The sequence below is a fragment of the Chlorocebus sabaeus genome, chromosome 19 (genome assembly GCF_047675955.1).
Source record: "Chlorocebus sabaeus isolate Y175 chromosome 19, mChlSab1.0.hap1, whole genome shotgun sequence".
Taxonomy (NCBI): Eukaryota; Metazoa; Chordata; class Mammalia; order Primates; family Cercopithecidae; genus Chlorocebus; species Chlorocebus sabaeus.
In genome coordinates this window covers 4,041,616-4,059,991 of record NC_132922.1, presented here as the reverse complement: position 1 = coordinate 4,059,991, position 18,376 = coordinate 4,041,616, and the positions used below count along the sequence as shown (strand labels likewise).

General features: G+C 49.8%; 1 protein-coding gene and 1 long non-coding RNA gene across 3 annotated transcripts in view; one reads left to right on the top strand and one right to left on the bottom strand.

The window, feature by feature from the left end:
* Positions 1-1,068: 1,068 nt before the first annotated feature.
* LOC103223515 (uncharacterized) lies at positions 1,069-7,337 on the bottom strand. Its single transcript, XR_493845.3, has 2 exons — positions 6,977-7,337; positions 1,069-5,801 (listed from the first exon to the last, which is right to left on the bottom strand). It is a non-coding gene; the product is annotated as an uncharacterized lncRNA (long non-coding RNA).
* Positions 7,338-7,427: 90 nt separating this feature from the next.
* TBC1D22A (TBC1 domain family member 22A) overlaps positions 7,428-18,376 on the top strand; it is a 428,246-nt gene continuing 417,297 nt past the window's right edge. For both annotated transcript variants that reach the window (XM_007976122.3, XM_073006581.1), the window contains exon 1: positions 7,428-7,631. In XM_007976122.3, the coding sequence (XP_007974313.1) occupies positions 7,570-7,631 (62 nt within the window). In that variant the 5' untranslated portion in view covers positions 7,428-7,569. The remainder of the gene's footprint in view (positions 7,632-18,376) is intronic.

Here is an 18,376-nt window from a genome sequence, read left to right as displayed (position 1 = left end):
GAGGAAATGCCGCAGCTGGTTGTGTTTCCAATTAGCAGTGGGACTGTGGCCAGGGCCTGGCAAGGTGAAGTGGACAGTGAATGGGCTGTGGGGTCAGCAGTTGGACTCCAAACCCTGTTCACTTCACTCTAGCTGGGGGACTTTGCCTCTTGAAGCCCCTACTTTCTCATCTTTAAAGCAGAAATGATACCCACTGTGTGTGCCATTCCCCGCTGCCCCCACTGCCACCAGGCATCTGGTGAGGGGGAATGAGGAGGATGCTGAGGATGCTGAGGATGCTGGAATTTGCTGAGCTTGAGAGGTGGAAGGTTGTAGATGCACACGGGAAAGGGACTGAGGCCTGCGGGTGAGGTCTGGGCAGGAGGTCTGCAGGAGCACGGCAGAGGATCGAAGGCAATGGAAGGGGCTGAGGGTGGCTGTGAAGGGCGCGATGCATCTCAAGGGTGCATTTAGGAGGTTTGTTTGCATGAGTCGTGGCAGAACGGCCCTCCTCTGTCTACCCTGAAAGCCTCCAAAAATCAGTCTCATTCTTCAAAGCATTTGGATTTGCATTTGTTGTTTTTCCTGGATGTGAAAATAATTGATCATTTTTTGGGGGGTGAGGGTGTCCTTTAATTTTTAAAAATGTCTTATTTTTTTGCATCTAAGAAAGCATTTGGGCCAGGTGCAGTGGCTCATGCCTGTAATCCCAATGCTGGCCGGGCATGGTGGGGCATGCCTGTAATCCCAGCTACTTGGGAGGCTGAAGCAGGAGAATTGCTTGAACCTGAGAGGCAGAGGTTGCAGTGAGCTGAGATCATGCCACTGCACTCCAGCCTGGGCGACGGAGTGAGACTCCACCTCAAAAAAAAAAAGAAAAAAAAAAGTAACATAATCCTTGACTCTACGTCTCGGATCCTGGTGCAAGGGGTGGCATCCCAAGGCCTTGGGCAGTCCTGCTCCTGTGACTGCTCTCACAGGTTAGGGTGGAGTGCCTGCAGCTTTTCCAGGTGTAGGGTGCAGCTACCATTCTCGGGTCTGGAGGGTGCAGTCCCCTTTCCACAGCTCCACTAGGCGGCGCCTTAGTGTGAACTCTGTGTGGGCCTCCAACCCCACATTTCCCCTCCACACTACCCTGGTAGAGGTTCTCTGTGGGGGCTCTGGCCCTGAAGCAGGCTTCCGCCTGGGCGCTCAGGCTTTCTCATACATCCTCTGAAATCTAGGTGGAAGCGACCACCTTTACTCTTGCATTCTGTATGCCCACAAAGGTTAACACCATGTGGAAGCCACTAAGGCTTATGGCTTGTATCCTCCAGAGTGGTAGCCCAAGCTGTACCTGGGGCCTTTGAGCTATAGCTGGAGCTGGAGCAGTCGTTATGTGGGGAGCAATATCCATAGGCTGAGGAGTGTCCTGGGCCTGGCCCCTGTAACCATTCTTTCCTCCTAGGCCTCTGGGCTTGTAATGGGAGGGGCTGTCTCCAAGATCTCTGAAATGCCTTTGAGGCGTTTGTTCCATTGTCTTGGATATTAGCACTTGGATCCCTTTTAGTCATGCTAATCTCTCTAGCTAGTGGTTGCTCCCCAGCCTGCTTGGATTCTTTCCCTGCCACATGGCCAGGCTGCAAATTTTCCAAACTTTCATGCTCTGCTTCCCTTTTAAATATGAGCTCCAACTTTCCTTTGTTCCAGTATCTGATCATTGGCTGTGACAAGCAGGCAGGCCACCTCTTGAATGCTTTGCTATTTAGAAATTTCTTTTGCCAGATACTCTAGGTCATTACTCTTAAGGTGCCTTTACAGCAATGCCTCGCTTCTTGGTACCAGTTTTCTGTGTTAGGCTATTTTTGTGATGCTTATAAAGGAATACCTGAGGATGGGTAATTTATAAAGAAAAGATGTTGACCTCGCTCATGGTCGGGCAGGATGTACAGGAAGTGTAGTGCTGGTCTCTGCTAGGTTTCTGGTGAGGCCTCAGGGAGCTTTTACTCATGGTGGAAGGTGAGGTGGGAGCAGGGATGTCACTTGGTGACAGCAGGAGCTAGAGAGCTGTATTTCTTTTGAAATATATGATTTGATTTATTTAAATACATAGTTTAAAATAAGCTTGAAAAATATATACTTGGTTTAAAAAATCACACCCATTTCCTATTGGGGTTTTTTACTTCCTTATTTGTGAGATTCCCATATATTAACTCTTTGTCAGACATAGCACACATATTTTGTCCAATTAAAAAAAATTTTTTTTGACAAACAAGTGAACATTTTAAGTTGTCAAATCCACCAGTTTCTCTCAACATGGCCTTTGGTGGTATAGTGGATATTGGGATTGTTTCTGGTATCCATTCTAACCCTCCCTTGTTGGGCAGCAGTTGCAAAATTTGGAAGGACTGACTCTCAATGCCAGCTACAAGGGAGCATCTACCAGTTGACAGGTCCCCAAATGACACTGGATGACCCAGCTCTTCCCACTCTTGGTTACAATTTTTGGGCAGAATATACAGAGGATGCAACATTCTGAGATAAGGTGGAACTGTCCCAAACAGCTCAGGCTTTGTGCTCATCTCCCCTAGATCAGGATGTCCTGCAATGCTGTAGCCCAGCGGACCCAGTTGCATCTGGGTTCTAGAACCCAGAGTGGAGTGCTTTTAAAGTCCCTCCTCAGCTGTGGTGTGAAGTGGGGGCACCTGCAGACAGCACTCCAGTGCCCTGGGGAGCTTTCCTAATGCTGGTGGACTGGCTCGCCATGGATCCCAGGCTTGGGTTGATGTTTGGGGCCTCTCTGTGAATAATAACGTTGCTTTGTCTGACGTGTTGTGCAGGTATTCTGTTTTACCACACTAGACGTGAAGAATGCAGGGGGTGGAGGCATGACTGCTGCAGCAGCCAGATCAGCTTTGAGCCCCTGCCAGAGTCAAGAAAACTTGCAGAACTCTGGCTGCTGGGTTTGTGCAAAGCCTCCTGGCAGCCTTAGGAAACTCAGCAGAAATTGGTGAGGTGATTAAGATGCTCTCCTGGAATTGGTAAGCAATGTGTAGTGCTCCCCTCCCAGGGACTGACATTAGTTCACAGTATTTCTGCACTTTAGCATCCTGACTAGAAGTAAGCACATGATCTCAGGGGCCCAACGGAGGCATCCCGTGACCTCAAGAAGTTGTCCTTGGCACAGACTTGAGACTGACAGAAGGAGACAGGCCCTTGAGTCATTGTTGAGCTGCTGTATCAGCCCTTCTCCAAACGCTGAGCTACTTCTGGGTTTTTTCATTAACCAACCAACTCCTTTTATAGTATCAGCTAATTTGAGTTGAACTTTGTCATTCTTGCAACCAACAGCACCCTAACTCATCCTGACTTAGTGTCAGGAAATGGCCTGTTGCTAGTGACAGACCCTATAATATCAAGATGGCTGAAAGGAGTTGGGGAAGAGGGCAGTGAAGAGGATGCCTGCCTCTCGGAGTGCGAAACTGGGGATCTTTGCTATTTGCCATCAATTATTGTGGTAGACTAATAATGAACCCCTGAAGATATACCAGGTCTTAATGCTGGGACCTGCAAATGCTACCTTAAATGGCCAAAGGGAGTTTGCAGGTGTGATTGAGCTAAGGGCTGGGTGATGGGGAGATCAGCCTGGATTGGATTATCCAATGGACCTGATGCTAGGTCAGAGGGATCCAGGAGGAACTGGAAGGAGAGAAAATGATGTGATGATGGCAGTAGAGATTACAGTGATCGGCTTTCCAGACAGAGGAAGGGCATAGGCCAAGGAATGTAAGTGGCCTTTAGAAGCTGAAAAAGAAACTGACTCTCCCCTAGAACCTCCAGAAGGGAGTGCCTTGCTGACACTCTGACTTTAGAGCAGTGAAGCCGACTTTGGACTTCTGACCACCAGGACTGCAGGAGGGTAAATGTGTCTTGTTTTTAGCCACTAAGTCTGCAGCATTCCACCAACAGCAGCCTTAGGAAACCAATACGGACAGGACAGTCAGCTTTTTACTTTGGGGCACAGGCTCGGTGCCTATGGAGAGTGCAGCACCAGGAAACTTAGCAGGGAGAACCCACCATGTGGGAGTGTGGCAGCTCACTCAGTAAGGTCCTGTGAGAGATATTCTAGGCCTGGAGCAGGCCATCTGAAAAAGGAGAAGGCAGAAAACACTTTCCAAGGAACCCAACTGGCATTGCAAATCCAGCCATCCTGAAATACTATTGCTATATATATATATAATTTTTTTTTTTTTGATGCAGGGTCTCTGTTGTCTAGGCTGGAGTGCAGCTGCGTGATCCTAGCTCACTGCTGCCTTAAACTTCTGGGCTCAAGTGATCGTCCTGCCTCAGTCTCCCAAGTAGGTAGGACTAAGAGTGTTCACCACCATGTCTGGCTAATTAAAAAAAAAAAAAAAATTTTGTAGAGATGGGGTCTCCCTGTGTTGCCCAGGCTAGTGTTGATCTCCCGGTCTCAAGCGATCCTCTCACCTCAGCCTCCCAAAGTACTGCGATTATAGGTGTGAGCCACTGTGCCTGGCCTCTGCACTTCTGTTTGCCTTTCCCCACAACAGTTCAATGTAGCTCAGTGCATAGCACAGTTCAAGCTCAATTATGATACTTGAATGTATTACGAAACACTTTATACATGTAAAGACTCATAAAGAATATAACCAACACCTGAATATAGCCCATCTGCCTTAAGAAACAAAGCATAATAGCACAATTGATCTCCTATGAATGAATTCCTTCCTGATCACAGTCCCCACACATACCTATAGGCAACCACTCTCCTGAATTTATCTTTTACGTTGTTTTTTTTTTGAGATAGGGTTTTGCACTATCGCCAAGGCTGGAGTGCAGTGACATGATCATTGCTTGCTACAGCCTCAAACTCCTGGGCTCAAGGGATCCTCCTGCCTCAGCCTCCTAAAGTGCTGCGATTACAGGCATGAGCCACCACACCTGGCCGTATTCTCATTCTTTAAAAGAAAATAGTACTAAATGGTATCATACCATGTGAATTCATATTCAACTTTTTCTCATTCAGCACTGTGGAGCCAGGTGCAGTAGTGCTCGCATCTGTACTCAGCTACTCAGGAAGCTTGAGGAGGATCACTTGGGCCCAGGATTTTGCAGCCAGCCTGGGCAACATAGTAAGCCCCATTTCAAAAACAACCCCACAGTTTGTGAAATTCACTTATGTTGATGTATGTAATCATTGTTACTAATTTATGGTATTCTACTACGTAACTGTGCAAGTTATCGATTCTGCCATAGATGGCATTTTGGTTGCTTCTCCCCCAGACTCCAACTACCACTAGGAGCAACACTGCACTGAACATTCTTGTCTCTGCATGCGGAGGCAAGGTACTCTAGAGCACATACTAAGAGTGGAATTGTTAAGTTATAGAGTGTTTTTGCTAGAAATTGCTAAGTGGCCATCCAAAATTAGTGAATGAATGTGTTCTCCTACCGGCAGTGCACGAGTTCTGCTCTGCTCACAAATCCACATTCTTATCAAGTTTGGTAAAGACAGATTTTTAAGTTTTTGCCAATCTGTTAAGTGTAACGTGGTACATCCTTAGTTTTAATTTGCATTGCTGCTCAATACTTGTTGCAAAAATGAATAAAAAAGGTTCCACTCATTACCTCTGGGATTGGAGGATCTGTCCCAATTCCTAGGTCCCATATCTAGACTCCAACATCTGTATTACTTTGGCTTTCAAAACCGGCTTTCTACTCAGACTCTCTTTTTCCGTCTTCACGTTTCTGTCATGATCCTAGTGATCCTTTGCTTAGCTGGTTTTGAAGCCTTCAGGTCAATCTCAGCCTCACTCCTTCGCCTGAAAACAGTAGTAGCAAAGCATACGGTAAGCTATAAAGAGCACCCGGATCTAAGGTGTAACCAGTCACTAAGTGCTGCCAGTTTTTCCTCTGTCAATTGTTTGTTTTTCCTTCCTTTCCCCTTCCATCAGGTTAATCCTGCTGTCACCTCGCTCACTGATTCTTGCAATAAGCCAGACTGAACTGGAAAGAACCGCCATGGTCTTCAATGTTGTGTGTAGGGGACAGCATTGTCTGAGGCTGTCAGGGCTGTATGTCACAAGGAGACCCCTGGGGTCTTCTGAGCTTTACTAGGAGAGAATCTCAGGAGAGTAGGATGCCTTGTACGTAGTAAGTACTAAGTCAATGTTACTTACCAGTAAATGAAGAGGCATGGGAAATTATTATTTTTTTGAGACAGAGTCTCGCTCTGTCACCCACGCTGGAGTGCAGTGGCACGATCTCGGTTCACTGCAAGCTCCGCCTCCCGGGTTCACGCTATTCTCCTGCCTCAGCCTCCTGGGAAATTCTTAATCAGTAAATATGCCTTATCAAGTTTTTGTTTTAAAAGAGAACTGGCAGGAGCTCCAAATACACTAAAGCTCCAGTCTGAAAGGACAGTCCCTGAGCCTTCAATCTTTGGCCTAAGACGCACACCAGATACGGATTTTTTTAGTGGTTTTCTGCACACACACACACACACACACACACAAGTAAAAAGATCTAGGCATAACGTACGCACCTGTAGTTCCAACTACTGGGGAGGGTGAGGCAGGAGGATCACTAGAGGGCAGGAATTAGAGACTAGTCTGGGCAACATAGCAACACGCCCCACCCCCACTCACCCCCCGGATAAAAAGAATAAAAAAGGTAAAAATAATTTTACAGAGAGTAAAAAGGAATGTAAAAAGAATTCATTTTATTTAATTTAATGTATTATTAAAAATGTTATCTGACATGCAAACAATATACAAATTATTTTATACGACGTCTTTGGAATCCTGTATTTCACACGTAAAGAGCATCTCACTCCGGACTAGCCAGGTTTCAAGCACGTGATAGCCGCACAAGGCTGGAACTCAGGCCAGGGGAATTAATGCTTGTCTTCGGTGCTCAACCACTCTTCCCTCCAAGCCTGGCCTAATCCCCACTCTCTCTCATGCCCCCGAATACGCTCCGCGGTTATGCCCCTCACCTCACCGCACTGCAAATATTTCATCCACTGAGTATTTGCTGATCCTCACTCAGTGCCCGCAGACCCAGCTTGACCAGCACCCGCAGCCGCCCTACCACTGTTGGGCCGGGTATGGCGTAGGTCTGGCTTCCCTCTGTTCTGGGCCGGCTCCGAGACGCGCTCAAGAGAAACCGGAATCAGACACGGGCCCAGCTCAGCTTCGCAATGTAGGCTCCACTGGCTCCTGGGAGTCCGCTACCTGCAGGAAGGCGCCGCGGTCGGGTCGGGCTAGCCGGGAGCGACAGACTTAAGCAAACACGAAACCCAACCACTTCTGCTCCCTCCGCGACGCGCGTAACGTCCGTCGCGCGGCGTCGCCCTTTAATGCGGTCGGGTTCTCGGAACGCTGCGTCACTCGCCACCTGGGACTTAGGCGGGACTTCCGGGCGCGCGTAGGCACAACTTCCGGAAGGAGGCGGAAGAGCCTCTCGGGTCTACGCACTGGAGTCCCGGGACCAGTGAGGGGCCACCCGGGGCACAGGAAAGGGCCGCTGGGGGAGGATCGGTTGCACTCGGGGTGTCTTGGCCGCGGGTCTGAGGGATGAGGAGGGGCCATGGCCAGCGACGGGGCCAGGAAGCAGTTCTGGAAGCGCAGCAACAGCAAGCTCCCGGGCAGGTGGGTGTGCCCGGGAGGGCCGGGTCGGGGTCAGGGGTCAAAGGTCAGGTGGCCGCGTTGGCCTCCTGGACTGCGGGCGGAGTCGGGGGTCTGGAGCGGGCAACTTGGACTCTGAGGAGACTGCTGGGTGGTGTGACGGGCGTTGTGGGACTCGGAGGTCGGAGCGTGGGGTTTGGGGGTGACAGTGGCTGCACGTAGGATCGAGGCTTGCAAGGACGAGGAGGAGCTGTTGGCGTTTTTCCCGACACTGGCAGACTCCTTTCCGAAAAACTCCTGGGCTCCCTGGGGAGGCTGGAAGGAACTGATTCGGGTCATGCTGTGAAGTCTGGTGGAGTTCGGAAGCTGGCCGGGCTGAGGCCCCGTCTGCTGGGCAGATCAGTTTCTGCAGGGGGTGTGGTGCTTTTGACCCACTTGATTTGCCTCTGGTCTCTTGTGGGCTGCTGCTCTTGCCTTGAGCGTGCAAGAGGATTAGAGTTTCCCTGTGAGTTTCCATGTTTCTGCTTGTTGGTCTCAAAACCAACTCCTATATTGTGTTAGCAGAATTTTTTTTTTTTTTTTGAGCCTGGAATGACCTGGGTACACCCTAGATGCTATTACAGCTCCAGAGCTCCAGAGTCTTTGTCTGACTGCTGTGGCGCTGAGCTCTGCCAGGGCCCTAGGGAATGAGACATTACCTGGAGGGTACCTAGGATAAAATCAGCCACTGGTGAAAACAGATCAGAGATAAGCAAACTTCAAGATTTCAGAACATAGTGTGTTCTGTTCCAAAGTTGAAGTCTGGAATGCTGAAAATTATGAATTGTGATATTAAAACAAGTCTGAGTAGAATCATTCATAAACACAGGAAAATGGTTTGTACTCCTATTTCATAATAAACACTATCATTTGAGTGTTTGAATGATAACCTTTGCAATTTACTGCATCCAGTTAGAAAAGTTTACTTTTGGCGGGGTGCGGCGGCTCACGCCTGTAATCCCAGCACTTTGGGAGGCTGAGGTGGGCAGATCACCTGAGGTCAGGAGTTTGAGATCAGCCTGACCCACATGGAGAAACCCGGTCTCTACTAAAAATACAAAATTAGCCGGGCATGGTGGCACATTCCTGTAATCCCAGCTATTCAGGAGGCCGAGGCAGGAGAATCACTTGAACCTGGGAGGTGGAGGTTGCAGTGAGCCGAGATTGTTCCATTGCATCCCATCCTGGGTAACAAGAGTGAAACTCTGTCTCAAAAAAAAAAAAAGGAAAGTTTACTTTTAAGAGTGGTCTGGGAGTTAGCAGAGTGAGTTACTGACTGCTCGTGGGTGACTTCGAGAATGAAGGGAGTCATCAAAGGTGGCCAGAAACCCTATTTGACTGTGAGTGATTCGAGAACAGTAAGAGCTTCCAACAAAACCAGTGTCAGAGTCCAAGATGAGTGAAGATTCTGGAATGGTGGTGAATAGGAGGTCCTGGTAGTGACAGGAACAAATGCTATGGAACATAGAGTCCGGGGAAGAGGAACCACAGGACAGTATAATTTTTTTTTTTTTTTTTTGAGACGGAGTCTCGCTCTGTCACCCAGACTGGAGTGCAGTGGCCGGATCTCAGCTCACTGCAAGCTCTGCCTCCTGGGTTTACGCCATTCTCCTGCCTCAGCCTCCCGAGTAGCTGGGACTACAGGCGCCTGCCACCTCGCCCGGCTAGTTTTTTGTATTTTTTAGTAGAGACGGGGTTTCACCGTGTTAGCCAGGATGGTCTGGATCTCCTGACCTCGTGATCCGTCCATCTCGGCCTCCCAAAGTGCTGGGATTACAGGCTTGAGCCACCGCGCCCGGCCAACAGTGTAACTTTTATGTGTTACTTTTTAGGTCTTAAAGTTTTGGTTCCTCATCAGTCTAACCTCTAATTCTTTTTCTTTTTCTTTTTTTTTTTTTTTTTGAGACGGAGTCTGGGTCTGTCGCCCGGGCTGGAGTGCAGTGGCCGGCTCTCAGCTCACTGCAAGCTCCGCCTCCCGGGTTCACGCCATTCTCCTGCCTCAGCCTCCCGAGTAGCTGGGACCACAGGCGCCGCCACCACGCCCGGCTAGTTTTTTGTATTTTTTAGTAGAGACGGGGTTTCACCATGTTAGCCAGGATGGTCTCGATCTCCTGACCTCGTGATCCGCCCGTCTTGGCCTCCCAAAGTGCTGGGATTACCTCTAATTCTTAATCAACCGAGATATAAGAATAACAGAGCTGCTGTGTAGAGTTACAGCAGTGACTCAACCTTTGGATTGAAGGCTGTGGCCCTTGGTAATTTGTCCTTATACTGAGTTGAATATTGTTTGCCCCCTCCCCCACCGCCTGCCACCAAATTTATGTCCATCTGGAACCCGTGGATATGACATTTGGAAATAGGGTTTTTGCACAAGTAATCAAGGTAAAATGAGGTCATACTGGATGAGGGTGGGCCTTAGTTCAACAACTAGTATTTTTCTAACAGGAGGGAAATTTGGATACAGAGACACACACTCAGGGAAATGGCCCTGTGGAGACAGAAACAGAGATTGGAATAGTACATTTACAAGCCGAGGAAAGCCAGGGGTTGCTGGCAGCCACCAGCAGCTAGGAGAGGCAAGGAAGGGTGCTCACCTGGAGACTTCACAGAGAGCATGGACCTGCTCATGACTTGATTTTGGACTTTTGGCCTTTAAAACTGAGAGAGAATAAATGTCTGTTGTTTCAAGCCATTCAGTTTGTGGTAATTTATTATGGCAGCCACAGGAAACTAATACAGTCTCCAATTTTCTTCTGTGTGAACCTGAAATACCAAAGACCAGCTTTCCTTTTCCTCTGACTTTGATGCTGTTCTGTGTCTTAGGCACTTTTGAGAGCAGCTTCCGTAATACCTTTGTGAAGCTGGAGTCTTGGAGAGTTGTTTGAGGCTGTCACTGAAGAGGGCAGAAGAAGGAGAGGTTGGGTGCACCAGGAAGGCCTGTGAACCCTCTGTGTTTCCCACCCATCTTGTGGCTCAAGCCTCTGGCAGTGCCGCTCTTTCAGGTGGCAGGCTGGAACTCCTCCCTGAAGGAGGAGTCACAAAGTGATGCCCGTTTTCCTGTTACTAGTGGTGATTGATCATCAGCTGCATATTTATTTAGTCCACACCTACGCAAGCACAGTGCTAGTGGAGATCCTAGCCAGGTTCCTGTGGCTTTGGCAGCTCTTTCAATTGTTTCCCGTGATGGTTTTCTTTGTTTTTTTTTGTTTTTTTTTTGAGACAGAGACTCCCTCTGTTGCCCAGGCTGGAGTTCAGTGGCGCGATCTCTGCTCACTGCAACCTCTGCCTCCCAGGTTCAACCAATTTTCCTGCCTCAGCCTCCCAAGTAGCTGGGATTACAGGCGCCCACCACCATGCCTGGCTAATTTTTTTTTCTATTTTTAGTAGAGGCGGGGTTTCACCATGTTGGCCAGGCTGGTCTCAAACTCCTGACCTTGGGTGATCCACCCACCTCGGCCTCCTAAAGTGCTGGGTTTACAGGCGTGAGCCACCATGCCCAGCCTTGTTTTCCTCTTTTTTTTTTTTTTTTTTTTTTTGAGACAAGGGTCTCACTCTGTAGCCCAGGCTGGAGTGCAGTGACACAATCTCAGCTCACTGCTACCTCCACCTCCTGGGTCCCGGTTCAAGCAATTCTCCTGCCTCAGCCTTCTGAGTAGCTGGGATTATAGGCACTCGCCACCATGCCCAGCTAATTTTTATATTTTTAGTAGAGTTGGGGTTTCACCACGTTGACCAGGATGGTCTTGAATTTCTCATCTTGTGATCCACCCACTTCGGCCTCCCAGAGTGCTGGGATTACAGGCGTGAGCCACCGTGCACAGCCTCGTTTTCCTCTTTTTTTTTTGAGTGTAGCCGTCAACTCAGGGAAACTCAGAAAGAAGACTACACCTGCTGTACCATACAAGACTAGTAAGGGATCTTGCAGATAGCTCAACTCTTTTTTATTTTTGAGACGAGTCTTGCTCTGTTGCCCAGACTGGAGTGCAGTGGTGCGATCTAGGCTCACTGCAACCACTGCCTCCTGGGTTCAAGTGATTCTCCTGCCTCTGCTGCCCAAGTAACTTGGGTTACAGGTGTCCGCCACCACGCCCAGCTAATTTTTTTGTATTTTTAGTAGAGATGCAGTTTCACCATGTTGGCCAGGCTGGTCTCGAACTCTTGATCTCAAGTGGTCCGCCTGCGTCGGCCTCCCAAAGTGCTGGGATTACAGGCGTGAGCCACTGCTTCCGGCCAGTAGCACAACTCAATAATTCCTTATGGCAATAATGGCTAGTGTTCATTAAACACTTAGCATTTGCTAGACACTGTTTTTGGCGTTTTACATGTTATGTCTGCTGGTGTTTTGCAGGAGACATGCTTGATCCTGCACTCCCTGAGGCAGTCGTGGTTTAAATTCCTGGGTTTTTTCCCCTTCAATGTCATGCTGAGAAGTATAAGTGTTTTTGCACGACATCTAAGCCCTTTTTTTTTTTTTTTTTTTTTTTTTGAGACGGAGTCTCGCTCTGTCGCCCAGGCTGGAGTGCAGTGGCGCGATCTCGGCTCACTGCAAGCTCCGCCTCCCGGGTTCACGCCATTCTCCTACCTCAGCCTCCCGAGTAGCTGGGACTACAGGCGCCCGCCACTGCGCCCGGCTAATTTTTTTTTTTTCTATTTTTTAGTAGAGACGGGGTTTCACCGTGGTCTCGATCTCCTGACCTTGTGATCCGCCCGCCTCGGCCTCCCAAAGTGCTGGGATTACAGGCGTGAGCCACCGCGCCCGGCCTGACATCTAAGCCCTTTATAACCTGGCTGCTCTCTTGCTTTGAGCTTTGCCCTCAGCTGTGCTGATGGACTGCTAGGTTCCTTGGCACACCATGCTGTTTGATGACCCTGTCACTTTCATGCTTTTGTATCTGACCAGAATGTTTTTTCCCCTCCCTTTCTCCTGGCTTAGCTTTTTTTTTTCCCCCCCACTTCTCAATATACACTGTCCAGCATACCTCCTGTTTTTATGCAGCCTGAACTAAAGTCCCCCTTTTTTGCATCAAACTCAGCGTGGTTGGTACCTCTGGCTTCCTGTTGTCCCTGGTATGTGCTTTTGCTTTCACTTGTGAGATGCACAGGTTTGGGAAATGTGTCTGTCTCATTCTTGCGTTGTCAGTACCGATACGTGGTGTTTATTCCAACCTATCTTCTCGGTTAGCCTGGAGAGTGAGTGGTTTGGCCAGGGTTATATACTGCAGGAGAGGTGGTCTTGCTAGTAGACCTTCGGTTTATGCACACCCTCGTCCTTAGGTTACGTGTTTGGCTGATGCTTTCCTAGAAACTTTGTTTCTGGATGAGCCAGGCTGTGTCGTGTGGTAGATAGACCTCTGACTAGGAGTCGGGTGGTCCAGATTTTAACTTTCTTTTGCCAGTAGTGGTCTTCACCAGGTTACCTCTGCGGCCATCAGTGTCTGTATCTGTAGCACAAAGGGGTTGAATTTGGTTTAAGTAGCTATGGCAAATGGGGAGATTTCTTTGGCTTAGCACAGTTCTTTTTGATGAGAAAAGGATAGGCTTCTTGGACCAGTTTTGAGAATCTGATGATTTGCTGATCCAGCAAATATATATTCAATCCATAGTATGTGTTAGGAACAGCCCCAGGTGCTGGAGATAATATTAGTGAACAAAATAGACCCAGATCTCTGCTCTGCAGAGCTTACAGTGCAGTGGGAGAGCCGGGTATAAATAACATAGCTCAGTTAAATGGAGTTATCTGTTGGAAGGTGACAGCTGCTATCAAAACAAAGCTGGGAAGAGGACTAGGTGGCCTAGTAGCAGGTGTGGTGGTGAGAAGGAGCCCTTCGCTGAGGTGACATTTGAGGAAAGATTTGCACGAGGTGAGGGAATAGGCCAACCAGGAGGCTGGGGTAGAGCGATCCAGGCAGAGGGGTGAGCAGGTGCAGAGGACCCCCAGAGCGATGCTGGCATGCTTGAGGAGAGGAGCTGGGGCCAGTGTGGGTCTGGCCGATAGAAGGGGAGAGTCAGGGGGTGCGTCCTGAAGGGTGGTGGGGGTAGGGTCTCGTGACTGCAGTGAAGATATGGACTGTTGTTTGGTTCTGACTGAATGGGGCACCTTTGGAGGGCTTTGAGCAGAGGAGTGGCATGGTCTGCATTAGGTTTAATGGGGTATCTTTGGCTGCTGTACCGAAGACAGATTGGAGGCATTGGGAGTCGGGGCAAGGGCAGAAGCAGGGAGACCAGGAGGCCAGGGTGCTGCAGCATCCAGTGGCCACTGGTGGTGGCGGCTTGCACCGGAGTGGAAGCTGTAGTGGTGGCAAGAAACGGTAGGTGATAAGAATCCGAAGGTTTGGCCGGGCACCGTGGCTCACGCCCGTAATCCCAGCACTTTGGGAGGCTGAGGTGGGTGGATCACTTGAGGTCAGGAGTTTGAGACCAGCCTGACCAATATGGCGAAACCCCATCTCTACTAAAAAATTAGCCGGGCATGGTGTCTGGTGCCTGTAATCCCAGCTATTTGGGAGGCTGAGGCAGGAGAATCGCTTGAACACAGGAGGCAGAGATTGCAGTGAGCCAAGGTTGCACCACTGCACCACAGCCTGGGCAACAGAGCGAGACTCTCACAGTCTGGGCAACAGAGCAAGACTCTGTCTCAAAAAAAAAAAAAAAAAAAAAGAAGTAGAATCTGAAGGTTCAGTCTCTGACTGTCGGGGCTGGTTCTTTCCTGGGCCGCTGACTGTCTTGGCTCCCGATGGGCTGTTGCAGTTGGAATTCTGGCCACACTTCACTTTACATGCCAAGACAAAATCACAGCACACTGGGCTTGAGAACACAGGCAGTCTTTCAGTGTGGGTCTGATGTTTGCTATTTTAGCTCAGCTCTGCCTGGCAGGGTGTGCTCTGCTGACAGAGGGTATGCAGGCAGCTGGGGTATTTGGAGTATGACTTTTGAAAGTGGCCTGATGGCGGCTGGTCGCTGTAGCTCATGCCTGTCATCCCAGCACTTTGGGACGCTGAGGCAGGTGGACCACCTGAGGTCAGCAGTTCGAGACCAGCTTGACCAACATGGTGAAACCCCATCTCTACTAAAAATACAAAAAATAGCCGGACATTGTGGCGGGCACCTATAATCCCAGCTACTCAGGAGGCTGAAGCAGGAGAATCATTTGAACCCGAGAAGCAGAGGTTACAGTGAGCTGAGATCGCGTCATTGCACTCTAGCCTGGGCGACAGGGGAAGACTCTGTTTCAAAAAAAAAAAAAAAGTAAGTGGCATGGTGGCAAGAAAGGCCCAAATTGAACATGGCAAGGATGTGGGTGCTGGGATAAAGCTGGAGCAGAAGAGGGTTCTCAGTGTTGTGGCTCTGACAGCCTTCAGCTTACACTGCCAGAGCCACGAGACGCCTGTGAGCAAATGAGCCAGTCAGCTGAACAGGCCACCGTCCGTCCTCGCCGGAGGAGAGGCGTTGTTGGGGATAATGAATTCATTCGGAAAACGTTTACTTGCTCTTCTCCTGCGCCAGCTGCCGTGGTGAGTGCTGAGCCATCCACGTGGCCCTTCGCGACTGGACGCCTGCCCCGTGAACACATGCGCGCAGACTGTGGTGCCGGGCAGGTGGCAGTCCCGGGATGCTGGCAGAGAGCAGGGCCCTCAGGGGGTGGAATGGTCGTGTCCTCCTGACACAGGTTGGGCTTCTGCCGAGACCTGGCTGCAGAGGTCGGGGGAGAGTCTGTCGGAGCCCCCCTCCTGCGGGGAGCACGTGACTGGGGAGGAGGGGCATGGAGGGTGGTGAGCAGGCTCTGGAGCTGCTGCCAAGGCCATGGTGAAGATTCGGGCTGTGGTCCTAAGAGCCATGAGAGAGTGTTGAAGGGTATTAAACAGGGAGGGCTGCGATACTGTGACATTGTTCGTCATCCTTGAAGAGAAGGCGAGAGGAAGCTGGTGGGCTTCTGAGGAGGCCGAGGCCGGAGGCTGTGGGGTTGGAGAGGAGTGGGCAGGTTCAGGGTGTGCGTGGTACTCTCAGGGTTCACTGATGGGCAGGGTGCTGGGGGTCGAGGTGATCTCCAGGACGCTGGCCTGAGGGGATGGGAGTGTGCTGGGCAGAATACTGACCCCCTAAAGGTGTCCTCATCCTCATCCCTGACCCCTGCGAGTGTGTTCTGTTACATGGCAGAGGGGAATTCAGGTCACTAATCAGCTGACCTGAAATGGGGGAACTGTCCTGTTACCCGGCGGGCCCAGTGTAACCTCATGAGCTTTTGGAAGTGGTCAGAGACTCGGTGTGGGATGGACTCCATCCACAGTGGCTGGCTTTGCAGATGGGGGAGGCAGCCACCAGGAATGTGGCGCGGCTTCTGGAAGCTGGGAAAGGCGTTCTACGGATAGCTAACAAGAGAGCAAGGCGTTCTACGGATAGCTAACAGGAGAGCAAGGCCTTGCTCGTGCCCCCGCCAGGAGCTGAATTCTGCGGACAACCGGAGTGAGCAGGAAACGGGTTCTCCTGTCGAGCCTCCCGGGAGGAGCGCAGCTGGCTGACGCTTGGGCTTCAGTGTGATGAGACCCACGCCGGATTTCTGACCTTCAGAACTTCGAGATAATGGACGCATGTTTTAAGTTGTGGTGATTTATTACAGCAGCCGTGAAGAGTGGGGTAGTGTGCCGAGGGATGTCCAACAGGGAGTGGTAGGCCCCGGCACCTCCCTCAGCAGTCCTGCACTTGGATGTGGGCAGGAGTACCTTGGTCAGCGGCTTTGTGGGGGGTCACTGGGTAACCTCCACAAAGTATGTTTAGACCCAGGGGACTGAAGTCAGCTCGGAGGGTTCTTCCTGTGTCCTCTGTCCTGCTCAGGCCTAGGAACCAAATAGGGCCCTGCCTCTTTCCTCAGAATGTTGGCTGCTGCCTCTGGCCCCCTTGCTTGCTTGTGTTTTTATACATCTGTATTGCCTTGCTTGTGTTTTGAAGAGGTTGTTTATTGGGTAAGAACCCTCAGTCCTGTTTTCCATGCTGGGGCAAGCCCCGGAGTTTTGTCCCGGCAGTGATCGTGTGTTCCCCGCCAGCTGGGTTTCTCTTCTTGTTAGTGAGTGGAGATGACCTTCCTGTGACAGTGGCCTCGGAAGCGCTGGTGGGTGAGTTTTTGCTGTAGGCGCAGTTCCTTTTCCTTGTTCCTTTCAGTGGTCACTTTCCGTGTTATTCAATGTCTTACTTTGTCCAGAAACATTTTGAAAAATAAATTGAATGTGAATCCTATTTCCTTTCTCTTACATATTTGTCTGATAGGGTAAATCTGGACTCTGGGTTAATTTTAAATGAAGATGAAAATGATTAAATAATCCCTGACAATTTTGGATTATTTATTTGTTTCTTAAGTAATGAGAGCAGGAGGAAGTACCCCATTGCTCCCAAGTGTTTTTTTTTTTTTTTTTTTTTTTTGAGACGGAGTCTCACTCTGCCGCCCAGGCTGGAGTGCAGTGGCCGGATCTCTGCTCACTGCAAGCTCCGCCTCCCGGGTTCACGCCATTCTCCTGCCTCAGCCTCCCTGCTCCCAAGTGTTTTTGAGGAACCGTGGGCGGTCATGGAATTGAGGAGAACATGTCTTGGAAGCCCACTTGTCTGTTTTTCTTTTTCTTTTTAATGTTTTATTTCCATAGATTACTGGGGCACAGGTGGTGTCTGGTTACATGAGTAAGTTCTTTAGTGGTGATTAGTGAGATCTTGGTGCACCTGAGCAGTGTACACTGAACCCAGTCTTTTATCGCTCACCCGCTTCCCACCCTTTCTCCCTGAGTCCCTGAAGTTCATTGTGTCATTCTTACGCCTTTGCATCCTCATAGCTTAGCTCCCACTTACAATTTTTTTTTTTTTTTTTTGCGATGGAGTCTCACTCTGTTGCCCATGCTGGAGTGGAGTGGTGTGATCTTGGCTCACTGCAACCTCCACCTCCTGGGTTCAAGTGATTCTCCTGCCTCAGCCTCCCAAGTGGCTGGGACTACAGGTGTGCGCCACCATGCCCGCCTAATTTTTGTATTTTTTTTTTTTTTTTTTTTTTGAGATGGAGTCTCGCTCTGTCGCCCAGGCTGGAGTGCAGTGGCCGGATCTCAGCTCACTGCAAGCTCTGCCTCCCGGGTTTACGCCATTCTCCTGCCTCAGCCTCCCGAGTAGCTGGGACTACAGGTGCCCGCCACCTCACCCGGCTAGTTTTTTTGTATTTTCTAGTAGTGACGGGGTTTCACCATATTAGCCAGGATAGTCTCGATCTACTGACCTCGTGATCCGCCCGTCTCGGCCTCCCAAAGTGCTGGGATTACAGTCTTGAGCCACCGTGCCCGGCCTTAATTTTTGTATTTTTAATAGAGATGGGGTTTTACCATGTTGGCCAGGCTGGTCTTGACCTTGTGACCTCAAGTTATCCACCTGCCTTGGCCTTCCAGAGTACTGGGATTACAGACATGAGCCATCATGCCTGGCCGTTAGCTCCCACTTATGAGTGAGAACAGATGGTTTGGTTTTCCATTCCTGAGTTACTTTACTTAGTCTCCAGCCTCATCCAGGTCTCTGCGAATGCCATTAATTCATTCCTTTTTATGGCTGAGTAGTGTTTCATCGTATATATACATATGCATATATATGTACACACACACACACACACACACACACACACACACTACAGGGTTTTTTTTTTTTTTTTTTTTGAGATGGGAGTCTCGCTCTGTCACCAGGCTGGAGTGCAGTGGTGCAATCTCGGCTCACTG